Source organism: Tyto alba, unplaced genomic scaffold, assembly GCF_018691265.1.
Source record: "Tyto alba isolate M040663 unplaced genomic scaffold, T.alba_DEE_v4.0 Super-Scaffold_2, whole genome shotgun sequence".
NCBI classification, from domain to species: domain Eukaryota; kingdom Metazoa; phylum Chordata; class Aves; order Strigiformes; family Tytonidae; genus Tyto; species Tyto alba.
The window spans coordinates 1297658-1323542 of record NW_024881282.1 but is presented as its reverse complement, the minus strand read 5'-3'; the positions used below and the strand labels follow the sequence as shown (position 1 = coordinate 1323542).

Here is a 25885-nt window from a genome sequence, read left to right as displayed (position 1 = left end):
GAGGGGGGATTTGCCCTGGCTGGGGGACCCCAGCTCTGCCATGGGGTGGGGGGGGCCTGACCCATGGGTGGGTGCCCGGCGGCTGCCTTAGGGACCCCACACACACCCCGTGCTGTTGTGGGGTGTTTGTGGGTGGAGGGGGTTGGGGGGGGGAGAGTGGGAATGGATCCGTGGGGCTGGGGGGAGTGGGGGGTGCACACTGGGATGGGGATGGGGATGAGGATGAGGATGAGGATGGGATGGGATGGGGATGAGGATGGGATGGGGATGAGGATGAGGATGGGGCCAGGGATAAGGATGGGATGGGGATGGGGATGAGGATGAGGATGATGATAAGTATGGGGCCAGGGATGAGGATGAGGATGGGGATGGGGATGAGAATGGGATGAGGATGAGGATGGGGATGGGGATAGGGATGAGGATGAGGATGGGGATGGGGATGAGAATAGGATGAGGATGAGGATGGGATGGGGATGGGGATGAGGATGGGGCCAGGGATGAGGATGGGATGGGAATGGGATGGGGATGGGGATGAGGATGAGGATGATGATAAGTATGGGGCCAGGGATGAGGATGGGGATGGGGATGAGGATGGGATGGAGCCAGGGATGGGGCCGGGGCCGCTGGTGCCGGTTCTCGGGGGGGGGGGGTGGGGTGGGGGGGTGGGGGCCGGGGTGGGAACACCCTACCGAGGGCCGGGACACCGGCAGCGATAGAGGGGCCGCCCCGACGTGCGTGGCTGCGGGGCCCGGAGCGGGGGGTGCGGGCACCCACGAAGGGTTAAGGGCGGGAGGGGGGACTGCGGGGGGGGGGCGGGGGGGTGTCGGCGGCTCCGCCCGCTCCTGCTGCGCCCGCCGGCCCCGGGAGATATTGTCATGCAAAAGCCCCCGGCGAGCGCAGCCTTTGTCCGCCGCTCCCCCCGCCGGTATATTTACGGGGCGCGGCGGCCCGGGGCGGGCTGGGGCGGCGGATGGCGGGGGCGGGCCGGGGGCCGGCGGGCAGGAGGCGACGGTGACGGGCGGGCGGCAGCCGGGGCCGCTCCATGTTCGCCATGGACTACTCCTACCTCAACTCCTACGACTCCTGCGTGGCCGCCATGGAGGCGTCCGCCTACGAGTTCAGCCCCTGCAGCCAGGCCGGCTCCTTCCAGTACAGCCCCATGCGGGGGGGGTTCCCCGCCGGGCCCGCCTGCCCCCCCCTCGCCTCCGCCAACTGCGCCCTGGGCGCGCTGCGCGACCACCAGCCCTCGCCCTACTCGGCAGGTAACGGAACCTGGCCCCCACCCCCCCCCCCCCAGCCCCACTCCCACCTCGGGGACCCCCCCCCCCAATGAGCGGCGGAGGGTCGGGCGGCGGGGAGCAGCCCCCGCCGTCGGTGCCCGCTGACACCGGCGCTCGGGGCCGTCGGTTCCCTGGGCCGTCGATCCCCGATACTCTCGGTGCCGTAGTTGAGCGCTGCCGTCGATACCCGGTTCTGTCCGGGCTCGGTGCCGTCGGTAACCGCTGCCGTCGGGGCTCGGTAGCCGTCGGTGCTCGCTGCCGTCGGGTTCCCCGTGCCTGCAGTACCGGTGCCCGGTGCCGTCGGTGCCCGCTGCCGCTGGTTCCCGGTACCGTCAGGGCTCGGTGCGATCGGTCCCCGGTGCCGTCGAGGCTCGGTCCTGTCGATTCTCGCTGCCGTTGGTTCCCGGTACCGCTGGTGCCCGGTGCAATCGATTCCCGGTGGCCGCAGCCCCGGCACGGCCGCCCCCCGCCGCCCCTCCCGGTCCCGACAGCGCGGCCGCGGATCCCCCGAGGTCCCCGGGGCGTCGGAAGCCCCGGAGCGGGATTTGGGGGGGGTCGCGGCCGCCGAGCTCCCAGCCCCCGCCCCGCTTTCGTTGCCGCCGCGGACGCGCTGCCTGCGGATGCGCCGATAACGAAGGAGCCGCCGGACGGTACCGGCCCCCCCCGACCCGGCCCGGGCCCGGCCCCGCTGCCCCCCCCAGCCCCGCTCCCGCCGCCCGGGACCCCCCGGCCCGCCGAGGGGGCGGCGGCGGCAACGAACAACCGAGACCAGGGGGCGCGGAGGTGGGGGGGGGCAGAGCCCGAGCTCCGCGGCTGCTCTGCCTGTCCTGCCTGCTCCATCCCTGCCCGCTCCATCCCTGCCCGCTCCATCCCTGCCGGCTCCATCCCTGCCGGCTCCATCCCTGCCCGCTCCGTCCCTGCCCGCTCCATCCCTGCCCGCTCCATCCCTGCCGGCTCCATCCCTGCCCACTCCATCCCTGCCGGCTCCATCCCTGCCCGCTCCATCCCTGCCCGCTCCATCCCTGCCGGCTCCATCCCTGCCCGCTCCGTCCCTGCCGTTCCATCCCTGCCCGCTCCATCCCTGCCCGCTCCATCCCTGCCCGTTCCATCCCTGCCCACTCCATCCCTGCCCGTTCCATCCCTGCCTGCTCCATCCCTGCCCGGCTCCATCCCTGCCCGCTCCATCCCTGCCGGCTCCATCCCTGCCCGGTGCCTCCTGCCCAGTGTGCCCTGCCCACTGCTCCTGCCTGCCCTGACCACCCCATTCCTGCCTACTCCATCCCTGCCCAGTGTGCCCTGCCCAGGGCATCCCTGCCCGCTCCATCCCTTCCCAATCCATCCCTGCTCGCTCCATCCCTGCCCGCGGTGTCCTGCCTGCTCCATCCCTGACCGATTCTTCCCTGACCGCTCCATCCCTTCCCGTTCCATCCCTGCACAATTTATTCATACCTGCCCGCTCCATCCCTTCCCGAATTAATCCATCCCTGCCCGCTCCATCCCTGCCCAATTCATCCCTGCCTGATCCATCCCCGCTCCATCCCTGCTCGATCCATCCCTTCCCGCTCCATTCCTTCCCAGTCCATCCCTGCCTGCTCCATCCCTGCTCCATCCCTTCCCAAACCATCCCTGCTCCATCCTTGCCTGCTCCGTCCCTTCCCAATCCATCCCTGCCTGCCATTCCCTGCCCACCGCTCCTGCCTGCCCTGCCCGGTGCATCCCTGCCCGCTGTGCCAGCCTTGCTCACGTCCCTGTCCCTGTCCCTGTCCCCGTCCCCCCCCCTCCAGTGCCCTACAAATTCTTCTCGGACCCGTCGGGGATCAACGAGAAGCGGAAGCAGCGGCGGATCCGGACGACGTTCACCAGTTCCCAGCTGAAGGAGCTCGAGAGAGTCTTCGCTGAAACCCACTACCCCGACATCTACACCCGTGAGGAGCTGGCCCTCAAGATCGACCTCACCGAAGCCCGGGTGCAGGTGAGCTGCCGGGGGGGGCCCTGGGGATGGGGGGGGCACAGAGTGAGAGCTGGGGTACAGGCGGCTGCACCCCAACCTTAGGACCCTCCTGCTCCGCTCCTCACGTGTCGGGGAAGCGGTGGGGACCCACTGCAGGGTTCCAGCGTGGGGACACCCCCTCCCAGGACGGGGCGTTGCTCTGCTGGGGGGCTCGGAGGGACCCTCAGCAAAGATTGGGGAAGGGGGGGGGGGGGCAGGTTTGGTTTTCTGCCACATCCCTGAGGCGCTGGTACCCGGCTGCGGGGATTTACCTCAGCCCTAAACGCGTGGAGCTGGTGGGGGGGGGGGGGTTGGTGAGAGGCGGTGGGGGGGGGACACCGGCCCCTCTGTCGGTGCAGACCCCCCCTTTTTGTCAGCACCCCCGTCCCCACGGGGCGCCAAGTCTCGCTGCAGGGAGAGGCTCCCATTCTTGGCCAGTGTGACCCCCCCGGAGAGGGGTGGGGGTCCCCCCTCCCCGGCCTCAGCCCCTCCTCCCCTCTGCTTTTGGGTGGAAATCGGGTGTTCTGGGGCAGCGCCTGCCCAGGCAGCGTGGGCTGGGGCACCGTGGAGGGAGTCGCTTTGTCAGCACACGGGGGACAAATAAAGGTCCCCCGTTTCCATGGGTGCTTGTAGGGTGCCACACTGGGGGGGGGGGACATGACCGTGCTGGCCTGTGGGGGGCAGGTGGGGCGGGTCTTCCTGCTGCACCCCAAGCTGTGGTGACCCACAGCTCAGTGATGTGGGGACAGCCCAGGAGGGATCACCCCGGGTGCCCCAACCCCGGCCCCCCTCGGCTGGGGGGGTCCCAGGCTGCCCACTGGGGTCCCAAGGATGGGGGGACCCACAGGAACCCCGTGGGGAGGGCACAGGCTGCGTGAGGGGGGGGTCTCTGACCCCGCGAGGTGCAGGCAGGGGTGCAGCGTGGGCCCCGGCAGTGCCCCCTCCCCATCTTCCTGCGGACCCCCCCCCGCCATCACCGGTGCCAGCGCCCTCCGGCAACACCGCGAAGGTTTTAAATATATTAAACCTCCCCCCACCCCAGGGAAACGTTTCACCCGTGGGAGCGGGGGTGCTGCAAGGGGAACACCAGGGGGTTCCCCAAATCCCCCGGGGGACTGGCGGCGCGGGGTCCTCCCATCCCCTCCTCGTTCCCCCCCACCCCCCCACCCCAGGTCTGGTTCCAGAACCGCCGAGCCAAATTCCGCAAGCAAGAGCGGGCGGCCAACGCCAAGGGCGCGGGGGGCAGCGCCGGCCCCGCTGGCAAGAAATCGGAGCCGCGCTCTTCCTCGGAGGATGATGAGTCCAAGGAGTCCAACTGCAGCCCGACCCCCGACAGCACGGCGTCCCTGCCCGCCGCCGGCAGCCTCGGCAGCCCCGGCAGCAGCTTGAGCCCCAGCCCCAGCGCGGGGCCACCCATGGGACCCGGTCACCCCCCGCAACCCCTCAAGGCACCCATCTGGCCCGGGGTGAGCCCCCCCGGCGGCACCGCCAACGCCGCCGAGCTGCTGAAGGCCTGGCAACCCGCCGAAGCCGTGCCGGGACCTTTCTCCGGCGTCCTCTCCTCCTTCCATCGGAAGCCCAACGCCCTCAAGACAAACCTCTTCTGATGCGACCATTGCCGGATCCAGCTGCCCCCGCCCCAAAAACCCCCACACACACCGCCCCCCCCCCTCCCCAAGTGCTGCCCACCCCCCAAACCCCCCCAGCGATGCCACTCCGGCAAATGGCTGCTGGTGGGGAGATGGATTGGGGACCACCCCACCACCCACCCCAACAACCCTCCACCCGTGCTGCTTGCACCCAAAGCTGCTCCCCCCCGGGGAGGGGAGACCCCCCCCCCCCCTTCTCCTGAACTCTGGGGGCAGCCCCCACCCGTGGGTGCTGTAGGACCATGGGGGTGCAAAGAGAGGGGGGGGGGGCAGCAGCCTCTGGCCCAGCTGGCATGCCCCGGGCGCAGCTTTTGGGGTGCACCCCAGGGGTGGGGGGCAGCTGCGGGGCTCCCCACGGCACTACGGGTGCTCTGGTATCATGGTGGCCCCCGCCACCCCACCCTGGGAGACACGCCCCCCCCCCCCCCCCCCCCCATGGCTGCTGGGGTGGGGGATGAGGAAGCACTTTAGGGCTGGGGTTCCTGGGGGCTGCTGGGGAGCGGCGCCGGGGAATTTGGCAGCGAGACCCCCCCCCAATCGGTGCAGGGACTGGGGTGATACCCCCCCCAAATCCCACCTGCAGACACGATCTGCCCCCCTCCCCAGCAGCATCCCGGCTTGGCGGGACTGGAGGGGAGAAGACCCTCCCCCCCACACACACACACCACACCCCCCCTGCCTCGGGGGGGCAGTGAGATTTTGGGGGGCAAACCCAGGACTCTGCGCTCGCCAGATGCCGCCAACGGGGACGAGGCACCAGGAGCTGCCGCTGTCCCAGTGTGCCGGGGCTGAACCCCCCTCCCCAATATGCCGCAGCCCCCCTAGAGAGAGGGGGGTGGCGTGGGATGGAACAACCCCCCCCCCCCCCCGCGCCTCGGAGCAGCCGCGCCCCCTCGCCGCGGTGCTGGGAGCAGGATGGGTGCTCCCACCCGAGTTGGTGTGGGTGCAGCCGGGACCCCCCCCCCTCCCCCGGCACATCTCGGCAGTGATCTTTTGGGGGTCGGGGGGGCCAGGGGTGCAGCTCAGGCCCTTGCACCCACCGTGGGTGGGGTGCCGGGGGGGGTTTCGTGGCCTGGTGAGTAGCGGCGAGACCGTGCCGGGGTCCTGTCCCCATTCCCCGCCCCCCCACGCCGAGGGTCCCCCCCCCCCTCCCCATCCCGGCTGAGGTGGGCTTGGGTTTCATCATTTTTCTTTTTTTCTTTCTTTTTTCTTTTTTTTTTTTTTTCTGTTTGTTTGGGTTTTTTGTTTTGTTTTTGTTTGTTGTTGTTGTTTTTTAACTGTTATGTAATTTATTGACCCCATTTGCAAACGACACTAATCCAAATAAAACTTAATTTATTGAAGACGCTGCCGGCCCCCTGCCCTGGCTGCAACATCCCCCCCCCCAAAGGGCTGTAGGTGATGGGGGTCTGCACGGCCACCCCCCCCCCAAGCCCCCTGAGCCCCCCTGTGCTGGCGGGGTCCCCCAAGTGATGCTGGCGATGCCACAGACCCCCACCCCCCACCCCAAAAAAGGCCTTGAACAGCCACAGGGGCCTGGGGTGACCCCCCCACCAGCAGCCCCCACGAGGCCAGGGAAAGGAGAGGGGTTCCCCACGCCCCCCGCCCCCCAACCCCCCCGTGCCCCGTGGCGGGGGTGTGATGGGGAAGGTCCCTGGGGGCAGCGGGAGGGAGGCGAGGAGCACCCTGGGGTGCTGGGGGGGGGAGCCTGAAGCCCTGCACCCCCCAGGATGGGCAGAGAGGGTGCGGGGGGGGGGGGCAGCGGGAGGTGCAGGCACAGACTCTGTCTGCAAGGGACCACCGAGATGCCCCGCTGGGGTCTGGGTCGGGTGTTGGGGTGGGGCGGGGGTTGTGCTTTGGGGATGGGGGGGGACAGAGGGGGGGAGGGGACAAAGTGGGGCAAAGGGAGACAGGAGGGATGGGCCTTTCCAAATGGGGCAGCAGAACTGTCCCACGCAGGGCTCTGCTCCACGGGGAGGGGACACGGGACCAGCGTCCACTGGGCTGGGACCAGTATGGCCAGTCCGGGGGGGGGGGTGGTCTCGGATCATGGTGGGACCAGTAGGGCTAGCCTGAGGCATCCAGGACTGTGTTGGGACCAGTATGGCCAGTCTGGGGGGGGTCCCAGATCATGGTGGGACCAGTATGGCCAGTACGGGGGGTGTTGGTGCCAGTACGGGGGGTGTTGGTGCCAGTATGGCCAGTCTGGGGGGGTCCCAGATCACGGTGGGGCCAGTATGGCCAGTGAGGGGGATCCTGGCCCCTGCTGGGCCATGGTCCCTCAGGCGGCCCCCTCCCTCGATGCCCCCCCCCCCCCGCCCCGCAGACCATTAACCATTCCCACACCAGCCGGTGAATTCAGACCCCCCCGAGACGGGGCCCCACAGCCGCCGCTTTTAGTTGGATCAAATTCACAGCAAAGGCCCCGATAGCGAACGAGGGGGGGGGGGCACAGGGAGGGGGGGGGGGCACGGTGGGGGGCGAGGCCCATCCTTCATCTCAGCCGGAGCAGCGGCGGGGGGGGCACGGGGGTCTGAGGAACCTGTCTGGGGGTGGGTATCACCCCCCCATCACCCCTGGGGTGCAGCCCAGAGCCTGGGGGGGTCAACCCTGCAGGGAAGGGGGAGGGGGGGAGAAGGCACGGCTGGGGGACCCCCACCCTGAGGACCGCCCCCGGGAAGGGCACTTGGGTGAGGTTGGGGGGCTGAGCACCCCCGGGGGGGGCACCCATGGGGGACCAAGGGTGAAGCAGACCCCGGAGGTGAGGGGGGGGACACGGACAACACACAGATCCAGCAAGTACCTAATGGGCAAATAGGGAGTTTGGGGGGGGGGGGGGGGGGCGCGGAACAGGGGAACACACGACCCATGCGGGAGGCACTGGGGCGGGGGGGGGGGGGGTGGAGGTTTGGGTGAAGGCACTGATCCAGCTTTGCTGCAGTGGGGCCCCCCCGGCGTGGGGATGGGCCCCCCCCAGCTCTGCCTGGTGTCATCCAGGGGCTGGCAGAGCCTCCCCCAACCCCACAAACACCCCCCCCCCCCCCTTCCCCGATCCCAGCTCGGCACTGGCCGGGTATCACGAAGGCACTTGGGTTGCGACACGACTTTGCTCCAAGCCTCTTCCTCCTCCTCCTCCTCGTCCCCGGCTGTGAGGGGCTGCGGTGGGAGCCAGAGGTCCCCGGGGATATCCCCCCCCCCCCAAATCCCCGCCCCCCCCCCAAGACGAACGCTCGTCCCTTCTCTCAATAAATAAGAAATAACTTAAACGAGGGGAGGCCCCATCAGCAGGAACCCCCTCCACTGAAATTGTCTGACCAGGACCCCCTGCCCCCCACCCCCCCCCCAAACCCTCCCCCCCCATTACCCAGCACCTGGGGGGGGGGTGGTCCCAGTACTCCCACCGGCTGCAGATGATGGCTGCTGCTGGTGATGGTGGGATGCACAGGGGCGGGATGTGGGATGCTCGGCACCGGGATGCTCAGCACTGGGATCCAGGATGTGGGATGCTCAGCACCGGGATCCAGGATGTGGGATGCTCAGCACTGGGATGCTCAGCACCGGGATCCAGGATGTGGGATGCTCAGCACCGGGATGCTCAGCACTGGGATCCAGGATGTGGGATGCTCGGCACCGGGATCCAGGATGTGGGATGCTCAGCACTGGGATGCTCAGCACCGGGATCCAGGATGTGGGATGCTCAGCACCGGGATGCTCAGCACCGGGATCCAGGATGTGGGATGCTCAGCACCGGGATGCTCAGCACTGGGATCCAGGATGTGGGATGCTCAGCACCGGGATGCTCAGCACTGGGATCCAGGATGTGGGATGCTCGGCACCGGGATCCAGGATGTGGGATGCTCAGCACTGGGATCCAGGATGTGGGACGCTCGGCACCGGGATCCAGGATGTGGGATGCTCAGCACTGGGATGCTCAGCACTGAGATCCAGGATGTGGGATGCTCAGCACCGGGATCCAGGATGTGGGATGCTCGGCACCGGGATGCTCAGCACTGGGATCCAGGATGTGGGATGCTCAGCACTGGGATCCAGGATGTGGGATGCTCGGCACCGGGATGCTCAGCACTGGGATCCAGGATGTGGGATGCTCGGCACTGGGATGCTCAGCACTGGGATCCAGGATGTGGGATGCTCGGCACCGGGATCCAGGATGTGGGATGCTCAGCACTGGGATGCTCAGCACTGGGATCCAGGATGCTTGGCACCGGGATCTGAGATGCTCAGCACCGGGATGCTCGGCCACCAGATCCAGGATGTGGGCTGCTCGGCACTGGGATGCTCAGCACCGGGATGCAGGATGCTTGGCCATGGGATCCGGAATGCTTGGCACCAGGATGCTCAAGCCATGGGATACGGGATGTGGGATGCTCGGCACTGGGATCTGGGATGCTCAGCACCGAGATGCGGGATGCTCAACCGTGGGATCAAGGATGCTCGGCACCGGGGTGCTCAACCGTGGGATCCAGGATGTGGGATGCTCCGCACCAGGATGCAGGATGCTCAGCCATGGAATCCAGGATGCTTGGCCATGGGATCCAGGATGCTCAGCCCCAGGATGTGGGATGCTCAGCCCTGGGGTCCGGGATGCTCAGCCCCAGCTATTTGCGGAGCTGGAGGCTCTCCAGGAGGACGCGCTTGTGGCCGGGGTCCAGCACGCCGGCCTCCTCCAGGTCCTCCTCTGTGATGTCACTGGGGAAGGGGGGGGGGGGGTGTCACAGGCATGGGGCTCACCACCCCCCCCCGGGGTGGAGGGGCGACACCCTGGCCCCAGGGAGGGGACCCCCTTGGTGGGTGCAGGAGCCCCCACTCAGGTTTCCGGGTTCCCACTCAGCCTCCTCCTCACCCCCGCCTTGGGGCTGAGCGGGGACCCCCAGGAGCAAGCAGGGACCCCCAAGGGCAGTGGGGACCCCCCAGGGGCAAGTGGGGAACCCCAAGGGCAGTGGGGACGACCCCAAAGAGGCAAGCGGGGACCCCGAGGGAAATGGGGATACCCCAGGGACAGTCAGGGACCCTCAAGAGCAGTGGGGACCCCCACCCAGGGGCAAGCGGGGACCCTCAAGGGCAATGGGGACACCCTAGGAGCAGCCATGGACCTCCGGGGTCAGTGGGGACCCCCCGGGGGCAGGCAGGGACCCCTGAGGCCAATGGGGACCCACTCGAGGGCAGTGGGGACTCCCCAGGAGCAAGGCAGGGACCCTCAAGGGCAATGAGGATCCCCCCAGGGGCAAGCAGGGACCCCCCCGAGGGCAATAGGGACCCCCCCAGGGGCAGTGGGGACCCTTGAGGGGAACACTCCCAAGGGTCTCCCCTGGGCAGGGTGCCCCCACCCAGACATCACTGTGACCCCTTGGGGAGGACGTGGACCCATCAGGGCAGATAACACGGGGGCTGGGGGATGTTGGGGGGTGTCAGGGGTCCCCCCCCCAGGGGGGCTGCTCACCTGAGGAACTCCAGGTCGTCCCAGCCATTGCGCACCAGCCCCTCCTCGTACCGCTCCAGCCCCAGCACCCGCAGCCACTCGCCCACGCCGGGCCCGGCCCCCACGCCACGGCCCCCCTGGCACAGCACCTGCGCCACAGCACCTGCACCCTCAGCCTTGCTGTCACCTCCCCCCCGCCCCACCGCGCCCCTGGGGACACACCCCACACCCCCCCTAGGATGGGATCCCCCTGCCCCATCCCAGCCAGGGCAGGATGAGTGCGCACCCTCCGCCCTTCCCAGCTGGGAGTCGTGCCCCACACCCCAAACCACCACTGCACCCCTAAAACCCCCCCTCCCCCAGCACAGCCCCAGTGCCCCCCTCAAAGGGAGGGCACCGGGAAGTGTTGGTGGGGGGGCAGGGGGGTCCCAGCACCCTGACCCACCCCCCCCCCCCCCAACACCCACCTCCTCAGCCAGGTCCTCCTGGATGCTCTCCCGGATGGAGTGGGGGGGGAAGGCGAGGGGACGGCCATAGTCGGGGTGCAGGCAGCGGGGGGGCAGCTCCAGCCGCCCCCCCTTGGCCAGCAGCGGTGGCGGGGGGGCCGCCCTCCCCTTCCCGCCGCCGTAGTCCACCTCGCTCAGCGTCTTGGCCATCTGCAGCACCGAGCAGGAGCGGTCGTCCAGTAGCCCCCCCGCCGCAGGCAGCCCCCCGGCACCGGCTGTGGGCAGCCCCCCCGTACCAGGGATCCCGCTGGGCCCCCCCTCCAGCCCAAATCCAGCCCCGGCCACCGGTGGGGTCCGGGGGTGCAGCTTGGGCGGGGGGGACTCCCCAAAAGCGGCAGCACCGCCGGCACCCCCCACCCGCTGTTTGGGCTCTTCACGCCCGGGGGGTCCCGGCCCCTCTTTGGCGCTGCCAAAAAAAGGGTTGGGGGGCAGCTCCAGCTCCCGCGGCAGGGGCGGCGGCGGGAAATCCGGCGGCGGCAGGTTGAGGGTGCCGGTGTCCTCATCCGAGGAGCTCTCCTCGCCGCGGCACGCCGGCGGCTGCCCGGCCGAGGGGTGTCGGCGTCGCTCGGGCACCCCCAGCTGCCCCTTGGCTTTGGGGGCGGGGGGTTTGCCGGGGTCCCCCGGCGCCAGCAGCTGGTGCGGGACCCCCTCCAGCACGTAGTACGCCGGGTTGTTGAAGCTGTTCTTCAGCGGCCCCCCCGCCACCGGCTCTGGCATTGCTTCCACCTTGGACCTGCCGGCACGGGGGTGAGCGTGTCACCCCACCAGGGGAAGCCGTGGGGTGCCCCCCCCCCCCCAAAAAAGCTCTCCCTGTCCCCCCAGTCCTTACCGGCTTGGGGCAGCCTCCTCCCTGGGGGTGCCGCGGTGAGGGGCGGGGGGGCGGGGGGCCGGCGCGGCGCTGCCCTTCTCAGGCTCCTCTGGGGGCTTTGCCGGGGTGGTGGGGGGTGGTTCGGCACTGGTGGGCTTCCGCCCCACCGACCTGGGTGACAAAAGGTGTCAGGGTGCCCCAGGGTGCTCAACAGCCCCTCCCCAAACCCCTCCCAGGCTCAGACACGCCCCCCCCCCCCGGATGGGGCCAACGCCGCTCTCACGAGGCACCGAGACCCCCCCAGCCCTGACCCGCGTGGCAGAGCCAGCACCGGGACTGTCCCCAAACACATCACATACACCAACCCGGAGGGATGCTCTGATGCTTGAGTCCCCCTGCCCAGGACCCTCAGCACCCCCCCGGCCAGGACCCCCAGCACCCCCAGCGCTCCCCCCACCCCACCAAGCCCTGTCCCCCGTACTTGGCGTAATCCTGGTTGGCTCTGGCACCCAGCGGCACCTTCCCTTTGCCGGCCGCCGTCTCATCCTTATCAACGCTGATCCACTCTGCGAGGGGACGGGGGCTTTAGCAAGTGTCCCCCCGCTCCCCCGGGGTGGGGTGTGTGTGGGGGGGTGTGTTGGGGAGGGGGGGGTGTCCTCACCATAGAGCCTCTCGCGGGTGCCCAAGCGCTCGGCGGGCACGCGGACTTTCATAGAGCCGCGGATGTTGCCGGTCTCCTCGCCACGGTGCGACAGGTAGGTGAGGAACTGCTGCGCCGTGCTGCCGATCATCGACTTCAGGGCGATGACGCACTCTCCTGGGGTGAGGGGGGTGTCAGGGGTCTGCATCCCCCACCAAGAGATTCCCTCCCCACCCACCCACCCTGCGAGAGCGGCGCGGTGCCGGGGAGTGGGGGAGCACGCACCGTAGGACTCGTAGCCGTCGAGGGATTTGACGGTGAGCAGGAGGTGCTGGTCCTGCAGGTACTCGATCTCGGAGAGGATGGGCTTCAGCTGAGGGTGAAAGGATGGGATGGTGGCACTGGGAAGGTTGGGGGGGTGTGTGTGTGTGTGTGTGTATCTCCCTGCCTGTGGCTCCCCCCTCCCAGCACCAGCCCCTCCTCACCGTGGGAAGCTGCCGGGACGACCACTGCACCTTGAGGAAATTGATGTTGTCGCTGCTCTGGCTGTCGTTCTCAAAGCTCTTCTTGAACTCTGTGATAAGGGAGGGGAATAACACATGTAGCACAGCCCCCCCAGAACCCTGCTAGGACACCCGCCCCCCCTTCCCCCAGCCCCCCGATACCACGGAGCCATCCCTCCTCACCTTCCAGGCAGGTGGAATAAAACTCGATGAAGAACTTGGTGCGGCTGGCCGTCTTCACGATGGCCTCGATGCTCTCGAACTCGATGTATGCCTGCTCGGAGGACTTGGAGAGCCCTCCAGGGAGAGATGAGGTGTTGGGATACCCCCCCCTCCACCGCCGCCCAACTGGGACCCCCCCCTCCCCAGTCTGTAGGGAGAGGTGGGACCCACAGGGAGGGGAGCGGGGTGTCCCCTTGGGCACAGGCACCTTTTTTGGAGACGAACTGGGACGTCACCCCCACCTCGAAGGAGGCGAAGACGGGCGAGTGGTCACTGGTGACGATGTCGTCTGTGCACCCTGCGGTCAGCCAGGATCCGGGACGGGGGGAGGGAGGTGTGTCAGATTTGGGGGGGGGGGGGGGCCATCCCTGGAGTCGGGGGGACAGTGGAGGACACACACACACATGCAGCTCACCGTAGGCGTTGCAGTTGACGTGAGTCTCGGGGTAGGACTTCCAGAGGATGCGGTCGCACCAGGACGGCACGTTGGTGCGGACCTGGCAGGGATGGGGAGGAGCAGGGATGGGGCGGGGGGGGGGGGGGGAGGGTGTCAAGCTGGGGTGCCCCCCCCACCCTAAACCCCCACCCCCTACCCCAGCACCTACCCCCGTGGGCTTCTGCTTGTGCCAGACGTAGGTGTCCCGCGAGCCCCGCTCGTAGCGGTAGGTGGGGGGGAAGGTGATCTCCTCCTCGCCTGCACCCACAGCAGGGTGGGGGGGGTCAGGACAGTCCCAGCAGTGGGACACACACACACACACACACACACACACCCTCCTCAGAACCTCCCCCCAGCCCTCACCGAAGCGCAGGAAGATCTTGTGCTTCTCCTTCTCCAGGTTGAGCTGATCCACCTTGAGCAGCGGCTCCAGCTCCTTGCGGCTGATGTAGTTGAGGATCTCCTGCGGGACAGAGGGGCTGGCACGGGGCTGGGGTTTGGGGGGGGGGGGGGGAAACACACCAGCAGCGCCCCCCCACACACCCTCCCCCCTACCTGGATGTCCATGTCCAGGCGGTAATTGAGGTCCCCGAACCAGAAGAGGTGGGTGAAGCGGAGGGAGATGTCGAAGGAGCTGAGCTGCTTGTCCCCCAGCGAGAGCAGGCGCAGGATGTCCAGGTAGTTCTGGTTCCTCCTGCTCAGCGAGGGGAGGGGACACACACACACACACACACACAGGGGGGTGTCACGGGGATGGGGGTGTCCCAGGACGGGGCCCCCCCCCGGCGCCTGGGTGCTCACCGTGCCGTCTTCTCGTTGCCAGAGGTGAGGTGGCAGTTGACGAAGCCGAAGGAGGTGCCGTTGAACATGAAGGAAACGCCGACGGCTCCCTTGTTCCCTGCGGGGCCGGGGGCAGAGTCAGACCAGGGGGGGGTCGGCTGCCCCCGGGGGGTGGGGAGCCCCCTGCCCCCCAGGACGGGGGGGATGGGCCCTACTCAGGCTGTTAGCACGGAGCCCCCCTCGTGCAACGCACACGTGCACAGACACCTCCTCATGCAACACACACCCGCCCGGACCCCCCCTCGTGCAATGTACATGTGCACAGACACCTGCTCGTGCAACACACACACACACAGAGACACCTCCTCGTGCAATGCACACACACATGGGCTCCTCCTCGTGCAACACACCCCCATGCACAGGCCCCTCCTCGTGCAATGCACGTGCTCCAGGCCCCCTCACTGTGCAACGGTACACACCTGGACCCTTCCCCGTGCGAGGCACACATGCTGAGACCCCTCCCCACGCAACACACACGCACCCAGACCCCTCCTCGTGCAACACATGCACCCTAGGACCCCTCCCTGTGCAACAATGACATGCCTGGACCCCTCCTCGTGCAACGCACGCACACCAGGACCCCTCCTCGTGCAACACACCCATGAAGGGACCCCTCCCCACACAAGGCACACATGTTGAGACCCCTCCTTGTGCACAGGCCCCTCCTCGTGCAACGCACGTGCTCTGGGACCCCTCCCTGTGCAACACAGACGTGCCCGGACCCCTCCTCTTGCGGCACGTGCCGCCCCAGCCCCCCCGTGCAGCCCCCCCTTACCCAGGGTGTTGGCGATGCCGGTTTTGACGCTGGAGGTGCCGACGTGGCTGATGCGGTTCTCGTGCTCCGGTTTCACCAGCACCACCACCTTGATGTTCCACAGGGACTGCATGGCCACCTGCGGGCCCCCCCCCGCCACCGTGAGACCCCCCCCAGAGCAGCACCCCGCTGGGTGGGGGGGTGTCCCCCCCTCCCTGCCCCGTGCCATGGGTGCTGGGTGTCCCCTCCTTCACCCCGGCACCCACCCCAAAACAGGCAGCCACGCAGCACCCACCACCCCCAGCACCCACCACTCTCCCCAGCACCCACCTCCTCAGCACCCACCACCCCCAGCACCCACCACCATCCCAGCACCCACCACCCCAGCACCCACCACCCCCAGCCCCCACCCCAAAACAGGCAGCCCCGCAGCACCCACCACCCCCAGCACCCACCACTCTCCCCAGCACCCACCACCCCCAGCACCCACTGCCTCAGCACCCACCACCACCCCAGCACCCACCCCAAAACAGGCAGCCCCGCAGCACCCAGCAGGCCACCGAGCGTCACCCCTCCCATACCACCCCCCTGTGCCCCCCAGCCCCCCGTCCCTACCGGGCGGTACTCCCCCTCGGTGACGTCCTTCAGGGCTCCGCGCAGGAAATCCACCCACTCCCTGTCACCCAGGGAATTCTCCTGGGTGCCGAAGACGTAGATGTCGTGGGGGATGGCGACCGTCACCTCGTCCAGCGTCTTCCCCAGCCCCTTGGAGGTGAACCACGACGTGATGCTCTTGGGGGGGGGCACGCTGCCTGCGGCGGGGAGCGGCACGGTCACAGGACACACACACACACACACCCCCCACAACCTGCCCCAAAGGGCTCTGTGCCCCCCCCCCTCCCAAAAAGGGTGTTCCCCCCCCTCCCCTCTCCACCCTGGCGCTCACCCATGTTCCAGGTGCCAATGAAGATGGAGATCATGTCGGGCTCATCCTGGTGGGAATGTTTGTTCTTCATCAGCTGCAGGAGCTGGCAGAAAGCCTCCCGCTTCTGGGGGGGGGGGGGGAGACACACAGTGAGTGGGGGCAGAGGGGATCCCCACATCCCCCCCCGCCTGGCCGCCCCCAACTCAGCCAAACACACCTCCCCAACACGGGGCACCAGCCCCCGTGGGAGACCAGGGGGTTAAATCCTGCACATACACACCCCCCCAACCCCTCAATCCCTACGAGCCCCCCCCCACAACCCTGGACACCCCCCTCCCCCCCAAAATCCCAGCAGAACGCGACCCACCCGGGCGCTGACGAACACAAAATCCTTCCGTTGTGTTTTATCCTTTTCCTTCTCAAAAACGATGCCCAGTTTGTTCTGCACCCGCTGCGACTTGATCAGCTGCCGGACTGGGGGGGACGGGGGGCAAATGCCGGGGGGGGGGCAAGGGGGTGCTGGGTGCCAGCTGGACACCGTGCCCCCCCCCCCCCAAACCCTGTCTTTCCCAGCCCACGCTCTGGGAGACCCCCAGGATGGGGACAACCAACCGCCCCCCACCCTGGGATGCTGCAGCGTGGCCAGCCCAAGGTGCAGCGATGCCTCCCCCCGGTGCCCCCCCCCCCCCCCTCACTTTTCTCGTGGGTGAAGGTGTTCCAGTCCTCCTGGGAGTCCTTCTGCTTCTTCAGCACCACCAGCCGCCCCCCCTCCACGTCCACGCTCAGCGTGTACTTCTGTGACTTGCCGATTTTGGTCAGGTCCCCCAGGGTGACGTCCAGCTTCACCTGGCGGGGGGAGGGGGGGGGGGGCCAGGTGCTGGAGGGGGGGATCCGGGGGGGGTCCCCCCATCCCAGAGACACCCCCCTGCCATCGCTGGATGGGACCCCGGGGGCGTGGGACACACACACACACACACACACACACACACACACGCTCACCTCGAAGGTTTGCACAGGGATGCTCTTGGCCTTGCGGGCGAGGGGCTGGGGGGGCGCGGGGGGGGCGGCCGAGCTCATCTCCTGCAGAGCCCGCAGTGCCTGGGCAGCACCAGGTGGTGTCAGCCAGGCATCGCGGCCCCCCCGCTCCATCACCCCCCCCCCCCCCCCAGCTCCACCAGTGCCCCCAACCCCATCAGCCCCCCCAGCTCCACCAGCCCCCCAAGCCCCCCCAGTCCCTCTGACCCCCCCCAGCTCCACCTGCCCCCAGAGCCTCCCCAGGCCCCTCAGCTTCACCAGTTCCCCCAGCCCCATCAACCCCCCCCCAGCCCCACTGCCCTATCAGCCCCCTCCCCGGATCCTCCCAGCCCCCCCAGCTCCACCAGTCCCACCAATCCCATTGGCCCCTACCAGTCCCTCTGTCCCCCCAGCCCCATAAACCCCTCCAGCCCCCCCCACTCCATTAGCTCCCCCAGCCCCTCCCAGCCCACCCAGCCCTATCAGCTCCCCCAGCCCCACCAGCACCCCCAGTTCCCCCCAATCCCATCAGCCCCAAAAGCCCCCCCAGTTCCCCCAGCTCCCCCCAGTCCCATTAGCCCCCCCAGTCCCACAAGCCCCCCCACAGGGTCCCCTCAATGCCACCCAGGCAGCTCATTACGGCCCCAGCCCCCTCTGGATTGGGCTCCGGCCACACACTGGCCCAGGACCCGGCAGAGACTCCCCCCAGGGGGGACCCCCCCGCCCCCCCCCCCCCCCCCAGCCCCACCTTCTTCTCAATGCTGGAGAGGAAATCCTTCAGCACCGAGAGCTTCAGCACCAGGCTCTCCAGCTCCTGCTCCCCGCTCTGCCCCGCCGCCTGGCACCGTGGCACAGGGCAGGATGGGACCCCTGGCCCCCCGCAGGGACAGGACCCCCCCCGCACCATGGGACGGGGCAGGATGGGACCCCCACATCCACCCAAGCCCCCCAGAAGTGAAGGACCCCCTAGCACCGTGGGACAGGGCAGGATGGGACCCCCACATCTACCCCAGCCCCCCTAAAGGGGCAGGATGGGACCCCCAGATCCATCCCAGCCCCCCAGGGGCAGGACCCCCCAGCACCATGGGACGGGGCAGGATGGGGGGGTGTTTCTCTGCTGCCTTTCCCTCCACCCACACGTCCCTGTGGCAGGTCCGTGGGGACAAGCCCCAGGGTGGGGTGAGGGCGAGGCGGGGGGGGATGTCCCCCCCGTGTCCCCACGTCCCCCCCTCACCTGCTGCAGGATCTTGCTGACCATGGGGGAGCTCTGCTGGTCAAAAACCTTGGAGAGGATCTCCAGCCCCGCCAGCACCTTGTCCACCTCGCTGGGGAGGGCGAGAGGAGCGGGCTCAGCCGGCGGCACACCCGCCCGTCCGTCCGTCCGTCCGTCCATCCCGCCCGGGGCCGCCCACCTGTGCAACCGTTTGCAGGAGGCGACGAGGGTCTTGTTGAGGTGGGGGAGGCTGCTGGCCCCCCCTTTCACCGCCTCCAGGTCCAGCGAGTAGCTGCCCTTCAGGTACTCGTGGGAGATGCTGCTCAGCCCGTTGGTGCTGCGGGGAGGGAGCCGGGAGGGTGAGGATGGGGTGCAGGCAGGGGTGCAGGCAGGGGTGCAGGCAGGGGTGCAGACCCTCACCTCTCCGCCGACCCCTCCGGCAGGGTTGGCCCCAGGGCGGTGGGGCTGAGCCCTGCGGGGCTACTGGAGAAACTGGTGGAGCCGGAGCGCGGCGGCAACGGCGGCTTTTCATCCTCTCCATCTGCACCGGGGCGATGGCGGGAGGGAGCGGGGGGGGGGGGTGTGTCTGTCACAGCCCCCCCACACCCCGCAGGGAACTGGGGGGGTTCCGGGAGCCCACCCACCCCCCGGTCATACCCGAATAGTCCCTGTCCTCCACGTTCTCCTTCTCCCGCTCGACGGGGAAGAGGAGGGTGCAGACCAGCCCCTGGTTGGGCTGCAGGTACAGGGCGATCAGCTCGCTCAGCGTCTTGAAGCGTCGCACCTGCACCCCCTGCGACGTCTGCGGGGACACCGGGGACTGTCACCGCCTGCCAACGGGGTCACCCCGCGGGGGTGGGGACCCCCAACCCTGTCCCCCCCACCTCTGGGCAGCGAGCCCCATCCAAGATGGGGGGGCTCAGCCCACAGCCCCACGGCTGACACTCTCCGTGGGGAGCGGGGCCCGGGGGGGACGTGGCACCCGCCGCGGTGCCGTGGCTGCGTGTCGAGGGGGGGGACGGGCAGGGTGCGGGGTGTGGGGTGCAGCCATCCCCCCGCCTCCTCCCTCCCAGGGGCGGCTTTTTCCTGCCCACCCGGGGCGGCACAAAGGGGTTTCTGTTGCTCTAAAAATACCCGGCGGCACCGGCCAGCCAAGATGGGAGCTGCCGAGCCGCCGGCCGTGCCGGAGAGCTGGGAACACTGGTGGCACTGGGCCCAGGCTGAGACACCCGGCTGTGCCGGAGAGCCGGGCGCACTGGTGGCACTGGGACAAACCCTGCCGAGACACCCGGCTGTGCCAGAGAGCCGGGCGCACTGGTGGCACTGGGACAAACCCTGCCGAGACACCCGGCCGTGCTGGAGAGCCGGGCGCACTGGTGGCACTGGGACAAACCCTGCCGAGACACCCGGCCGTGCCGGAGAGCCGGGCGCACTGGTGGCACTGGGCTGGAACCAAGACACCCAGCCGTGCTGGAGCCCGGCACAGCGGTAGCACCGGGCCGAGGCCGAGCCCCCCCTCCCCAGCCCCACAGCAGAGGCAGGGGGCAGGGAGCCCCCCCCCCCCCCCCCCGGCACACTCGGGGGTGAGGGGCTGTAACTGTGGTGCTGCTCCCACCCAGCACAGCCTCCCCCCCCCCACCCACTTTAGCTGGGTACAGGCCGGGGCACCCCGACCTCCCTCAGCCCACACTGGGGACCCCCTCCACTGCCCGCTGTAGGGGGGTACCCCCCTCGGGGGGGGGCAGTGTCCCTGGGGGGCTCTGCCCACCTGCACGGCCAGGAAGTCCTCCTCATCAGGCAGGATGCGGTAGGTGTGAACGTGCTTCTGGTACCTGCAGGCAGCAGGGGGGGGCGGGTCAGGCAGGGGGGGCCATGGCGAGGGGGGGGGGGGGGCATCCCCCCACCTGCCTGCACAACCCCCCCATAAACCCCCCGGGGGACACCAGGCTCCCATCCTGCATGAGCACCCGCAGCGAGGAGCCCCAGTCCCACCGTTACCAGTGGCATGTAATGAGCTGCCAGGTCTCAGCCCGGCTCCTGTCAGATGGGTGCAGGGAGGGGGGCACAGATGGGTGCTGGGGGGGGGGGGGGGCCCAGAGTGACACCCCCCCCATGCTTGACCAAACGGGGATCCCCCCAACTGACACCCCCATGTCCTCCTGCCATGTTGCAGTCCCAGCCCCGCTGTGCCCGTCAGTGTGCTGGAGTGAGCATCCCCTGCCCGCCCCGCAGGCAGGGACAGGCAGGGAACAGGCAGGAGCAGGCAGGGAGCAGGGAAGAAGGAGGCAGGGACAGGCAGGAGCAGGCAGGGACAGGCAGGGAGCAGGGAAGAAGGAGGCAGGGACAGGCAGGAGCAGGCAGGGAGCAGGGAAGAAGGAGGCAGGGACAGGCAGGAGCAGGGAAGAAGGAGGCAGGGACAGGCAGGAGCAGGCAGGGACAGGCAGGGAGCAGGGAAGAAGGAGGCAGGGACAGGCAGGAGCAGGGAAGAAGGAGGCAGGGACAGGCAGGAGCAGGCAGGGACAGGCAGGGAGCAGGGAAGAAGGAGGCAGGGACAGGCAGGAGCAGGCAGGGACAGGCAGGGAGCAGGGAAGAAGGAGGCAGGGACAGGCAGGAGCAGGCAGGGACAGGCAGGGAGCAGGGAAGAAGGAGGCAGGGACAGGCAGGAGCAGGGAAGAAGGAGGCAGGGACAGGCAGGAGCAGGCAGGGAGCAGGGAAGAAGGAGGCAGGGACAGGCAGGAGCAGGCAGCCACTGGCAGCCGGGATGCCAGGAAACAATTTATTTTTCAATGGAAGCTGACAGGAACCGGGGCCGTGATCCCAGGGCAGGGGGTGACGGCCGGTGCTGAGAGATGGGGTGCGGGTGCCAGCGGGCGCGGGGAGCAGGACCCCACACATGTCCCCTCCCCGTCCCCTCCACAGCAGTGAGACTGCAGGGGCTGGGGACCCCCGGCATGGCCAGACCCCCCGCCCCCAGTACCAGCGGCAGGGATGGTGTCTCCTGGGCTGGCTCGTGGCCATGGGGCTCGTGGAGGTCACTGGTGGCTGTCACCACGCCAGGACCCCCCCGTCAGCCCAGCCACCGTGTCCCCCACCCCGGTGACACCCTGCCAGCCGTGTCCCCCTGTCACCACACTGTGCCCCACAGCGCCAGGGGGTGCCACCCCACCCCCCGCTCCCCACAGTGTCGGGTCCCCCAGTGTCACCCCACATGCCACAGGGGTGGGTCCCCCGGTGCCACCCTGCTCCTCACAGCACCAGATCCCCATCCCAGCCCCCCCTCCCCAACTCCTCCAGCAAGGGGGGGGGGGGGGGGGGGCACAGCACGAGCGTCCTCCCACAGCCTCCAGAAAGGGGATCCCCAATTTCTGCCCCTGCTCCAGCTACAGCCAGCTTTGCACCCCGAGGGGGGGGGAGGGGGGAGGGAAGCACCCACTCCCTCCAGCACTGGTGCTGCTCCGGGGTGCCCCAATGCCCAACCAGGGGTCATGGGGAGCCCCCCCAGTTTGAGGGGGGCTGAATGGGAACCCGCTATGGGAGGCTGTATGGGAAATCCTGCTGCAGGTTGGAGGCGGGGGGGGGGGGGGGTAGGGAGTCCATATGGGAAACCCCCACTGAGGGATCTGGGGGTCCCCAACTCAAAGGAGTCCTGGAGGGGTCAATGTGGGGGACCCCCAGCTGGTGTCAGGGGGCTCTGTATGGGGACCCCCATCTGGTGGGACTGGGGGGGGGGGGGGGGCACACAGAGACCCCCAGCTGGGGAGAGGGGGTGGTCTCTGTGGGAAGCACAGTTGGGGTCTCCAATAGCAGGAATCCCAATGGGGGGGTGATGGGGGGCCAGGGAGGTGCATGGGGAACCCCAGCACAGGGTCAGTATGGGGAATCCCAAATTGGGGGGGGGATGGGGACAAAGGGGGGGTCCCCAAACCTCAGTTTAGGGGGGGAGCATGGGGGGGGGTGTCTCTATGGGTAGAGTCCCCATGGGGACCCCCAGCACAGGGGATGGAAGCGTGGGGGTGGGGAGGAATGGACACACGACCCCCCCCCCCCCCCTCCAGGCGCCATCCCGGGGGGGGGGGGGCCGCCCAGCCCTGTGCTGCTTGCGGCTGCTATTTTGGTGAGTTAATCCCAGGGGGCCGGGGTGGGGGGTGGGGGGGGGCCACCAGCACAAAGAGCCATAATGTGGGAGTGCGGCCACCGGCGAGTGCCAGGGCTCCCCACCGGCATCGCCGGGACCACCCACCGCTGACAGCACCCTGGCATAGCTGGGGGGGGGGGGGGGGGGGGGGGGGGCACCCTGCACCCACCCGCACCACCCTGGCACTGGGCGAACCAGCGGAGAGCCAGGACGGGGGGTCCGGCTGTGGGGTTCTGTGTGTGTGTCCCCCACGGTGTCACCCAGCGATGCCACCCCACCGCGAAGCCCCGGTGTGCCGCGGCACGTCGGCGGGAGGGTTAAAGGAAGACGGCGCTGCCGGGATCCCGGCGCAGTTCCCTTTCCTCCTCCTGCCCCCGCAGCTATTTTTAGGCCCCGGCGGTGGCGGTGGACGATGCCGATGAGACCAGCGGCCCCCGGTTGCCCCCCGCGCTGGCAAAGGGGGCTGCTCGGTGGGACCGTGGCACGCTCCTGTCCCACCCCCCCCCACCCCCCGTGCAGGGATCCCTCACCGGTCGTGGTCGCGGCAGAGTTCGGCACAGCCACCCGCCGTGGCATCCCCCCGTGCTGGGTTTTGCCTCGCTGCAGGGTCCCGGCTCTCGGTGAGCCATGTCAAGACCCCGGCTGCAGCCCCCCCCCCCCCCCCCCTCCCTCCCTGCCACCCACCCACCCACCCACCCAGCCCCACGGCACACCGTCAGTCACTGGTATTCGTAGGGGCGAAGCGTGCTCTTCCCCCCAGCACCGCTCGCCACCCCGGCTTCGCAGAGGGGAGCCGGCGACCACGCTGTGCCCACATGGCCACCAAACCAAATTTTCACAAGCCACCGGCTATGAGGAACAAGGCCGGGGGTCTGCGTGCCCAGCACCGGCACGGCACAGCCCCCAAGCCAGGGCAGGCCGGCTCACCACCAACTCCTGGTTCTCCCCCCCCCCATTTATTTGCTGTAAGGAGCTGGCGGCTGCCAGTGCCCACGGGCTCTTGGGGAGCGGAAAAAGCCTAATTTCGAGGTGCCCTCGCCACCGCCCCACACCGCCTGCCCCACAACCACATCAAGGTCCCGGCGCTGGCACAGGCAGCCGGGCCCCGAGGGGAGCTGACGGCGCACCCCGGCACCACACATCCCGGCACCCCGAGGGGACATTAGGGTGACCTGGCTCGGCCACCGCACTCTCAGCCCCACTTCTTGGGGAGGGTGGGGGGGGGGGGCAGCACCTCAGGGACCCCCAGCGCTCAGCTGGGACGTGGCATCAGCCACCAAACCCCCCCCAGTGTGACCCACACGGCTTGTCCCCCCCAGCCCCACTCCCCCAGCCCCCAGTGCCGCCCAGTCTGTTAGTGCCCGGGACCCCCACCTCAGAGTGGGTGCCCTGTCCCCCACCGGTGCCCCACAGCGCCCTCCCGGTCTCCCCACAACCCCCCAGCCCCACCGTGCCCATTTCTCCCCAAGTTCCCAGTCCCCCCCATAGTCCTGGTGACCCCCGTGCCCAGTGTGCCCCCCGCCAATACACGTGTGTGTGTGTGTCCCCCACCCCGTGCCTGCTGTCCTCCGGGAGCCAATGCCCCCCGGGTCACCCCCACTTGCATCCCTCCGCGCTCCCCCAGTACCACACCAATGCTTCCCCACTACCCCACCAGTGCTCCCCACTGCTGCACCCCAGCATCCCCCCACCCCCGGTGTCCCCCCCAGCACAACGCCGCTGCTCCCCATAGACCCCCCCGCGGGGATGCCTTCCAGTGCCCCCCTGAGACAACCCCACCCCCCCTCCCCGATCTCTCCGGCACCCCCGCCGGCACCCCCGGGGTTTTCCCCCCCCCGTGTCCCTCCCCGTGTCCCCCCCCCCCACTCACAGCAAACACAGCGCGTAGGCCCCCGCCACGCTCTCGCTGTCCCGCACCAGGAAGCTGCCGTCCCGCCCGGCCCGGGCGAGCTGCTCCTCGGCGGCGGCTCGGCTCAGGTCCCGGTGGTACCACGGAGGTACCGACGGAGGTACCGGTACCGGTACCGGTACCGGCACCGGCCCCCCCGCGCCCCCCGCGCCCGCCATGCTCCGCCGGGGCCGCGCTCCGCGCTGGGCGGGCGGGGGCAGCACCGGGGGGGAGGCGGGGGAACCGGGAAAGGAGGGGGGGAAAGGGGGGGGGGCGGGGAGAAACGGTGGGGCGGGGAGAAACGGGGGAGGAGGGAGATAGGGGCGGGGAGAAGATGAGGGGCGGGGGGGGGGGGGGGGATGGATAGTTGGGGGGGGAAGCACCCGGGGCGGATCGGGAGACTTGGGAGGGAGGGGGGGGAAGAATGGAGGGGGGGCATGGGGAGCACCGGGGGGTGTGGGAGTACTGGGGGGACTGAGAGTACTGGGGCGGGCACCGGGGGTGGGGGGCACTGGGGGGACTGTGGGCACGGGGGGAGAGCGTTGGGGGGAGGGACACTGGGGGGACTGGGAGCACCGGGGGGACTGGGAACACTGGGAGGGGGGCGTTGGGGGGAGAGACACTGGGGGGACTGGGAGCACCGGGGGGACTGGGAGCACTAGGGGGGTGGGACATCGGGGGGGCAGGGAGCACCAGGGGGACTGGGAGCACTGGGGGGACTGGGAGCACTAGGGGGGTGGGACATCGGGGGGGCAGGGAGCACCAGGGGGACTGGGAGCACTGGGGGGTCTGGGAGCACTGGGAGGGGGGCGTTGGGGGGAGGGACACTGGGGGGACTGGGAGCACCGGGGGGACTGGGAGCACTAGGGGGGTGGGACATCGGGGGGGCAGGGAGCACCAGGGGGACTGGGAGCACTGGGGGGTCTGGGAGCACTAGGGGGGTGGGACATCGGGGGGGCAGGGAGCACCAGGGGGACTGGGAGCACTGGGGGGTCTGGGAGCACTGGGGGGTCTGGGAGCGCTGGGAGGGGGGCGTTGGGGGGAGAGACACTGGGGGGACTGGGAGCACCGGGGGGGACGGGCACCGTGGGGACAGGGAGCACCGGGGGGACGGGCAGCACTGGGAGTCGGGGCATCGAGGGGCAGGGAGCACCGGGGGGAAACTGGGAAAGGCGGGCGGGGGATCGGAGAGCGGGCACCGGGACCGGCGGGCACCGGGCGGGGTGGGGGGGGGGGCGCGCTGCAAGGGGGGCCAGGCCCGGGGCTCAAAAACGGGGGCGGCCGGGGCACGTGGGCGAGCCCCCCCCGAGGTGGGACACGGGGCAGGGGGAGGGCTGGAGGCTGGTAGGACCCCCGCGGCAGCCGTGTCCCCCCCCTCGGGGCGGGTCCCCGGGGTCGTCCCCCCCCTATCGTTTCCCCAGTCCCACCCTGCACATTCCGGGGTGCCGGTGACCCCCCCCACCCCGCCCCCGGGCTCTGAGAGCTGAGACTCCTCAGGGGGTCCCGTGACACCCCCCTCTCATATCGCAGTGGCGGGGACCCCCATGCCCCCCACTTTGCAGGGCGCACCTGTTGGGGGGGGGGGGCAGGCGATGCCACGCTGCCTGGCGGGTCGACACAGAGAAATGGGGGGTGAGGTCCCCGC

At 69.5% G+C, this 25885-nt stretch overlaps 3 protein-coding genes across 3 annotated transcripts; 1 reads left to right on the top strand and 2 right to left on the bottom strand.

Moving 5' to 3' along the window:
* Positions 1-893: 893 nt before the first annotated feature.
* PHOX2A (paired like homeobox 2A) lies at positions 894-6088 on the top strand. The gene is made up of 3 exons (XM_042792781.1): positions 894-1262; positions 3065-3252; positions 4443-6088. The coding sequence occupies exons 1-3, from the start codon at positions 1043-1045 to the stop codon at positions 4875-4877; spliced, it is 843 nt and encodes a 280-aa protein (XP_042648715.1). The 5' UTR covers positions 894-1042; the 3' UTR covers positions 4878-6088.
* A 22-nt stretch (positions 6089-6110) lies between these two features.
* Positions 6111-7250, bottom strand: LOC122153448 (basic proline-rich protein-like). The gene is made up of 2 exons (XM_042792780.1): positions 7042-7250; positions 6111-6951 (listed from the first exon to the last, which is right to left on the bottom strand). The coding sequence occupies exons 1-2, from the start codon at positions 7248-7250 to the stop codon at positions 6255-6257; spliced, it is 906 nt and encodes a 301-aa protein (XP_042648714.1). The 3' UTR covers positions 6111-6254.
* A 22-nt stretch (positions 7251-7272) lies between these two features.
* Positions 7273-24473, bottom strand: INPPL1 (inositol polyphosphate phosphatase like 1). The gene is made up of 28 exons (XM_042792779.1): positions 24223-24473; positions 19986-20049; positions 18875-19019; positions 18638-18758; positions 18417-18554; positions 18239-18329; positions 17753-17842; positions 16990-17088; positions 16686-16836; positions 16358-16464; positions 16012-16114; positions 15681-15877; positions 15087-15204; positions 14273-14369; positions 14027-14165; positions 13835-13934; positions 13641-13729; positions 13451-13532; positions 13244-13333; positions 12997-13110; positions 12796-12884; positions 12596-12683; positions 12332-12487; positions 12152-12236; positions 11692-11841; positions 10824-11595; positions 10378-10505; positions 7273-9626 (listed from the first exon to the last, which is right to left on the bottom strand). The coding sequence occupies exons 1-28, from the start codon at positions 24417-24419 to the stop codon at positions 9536-9538; spliced, it is 3891 nt and encodes a 1296-aa protein (XP_042648713.1). The 5' UTR covers positions 24420-24473; the 3' UTR covers positions 7273-9535.
* Between the last annotated feature and the right edge of the window lie 1412 nt (positions 24474-25885).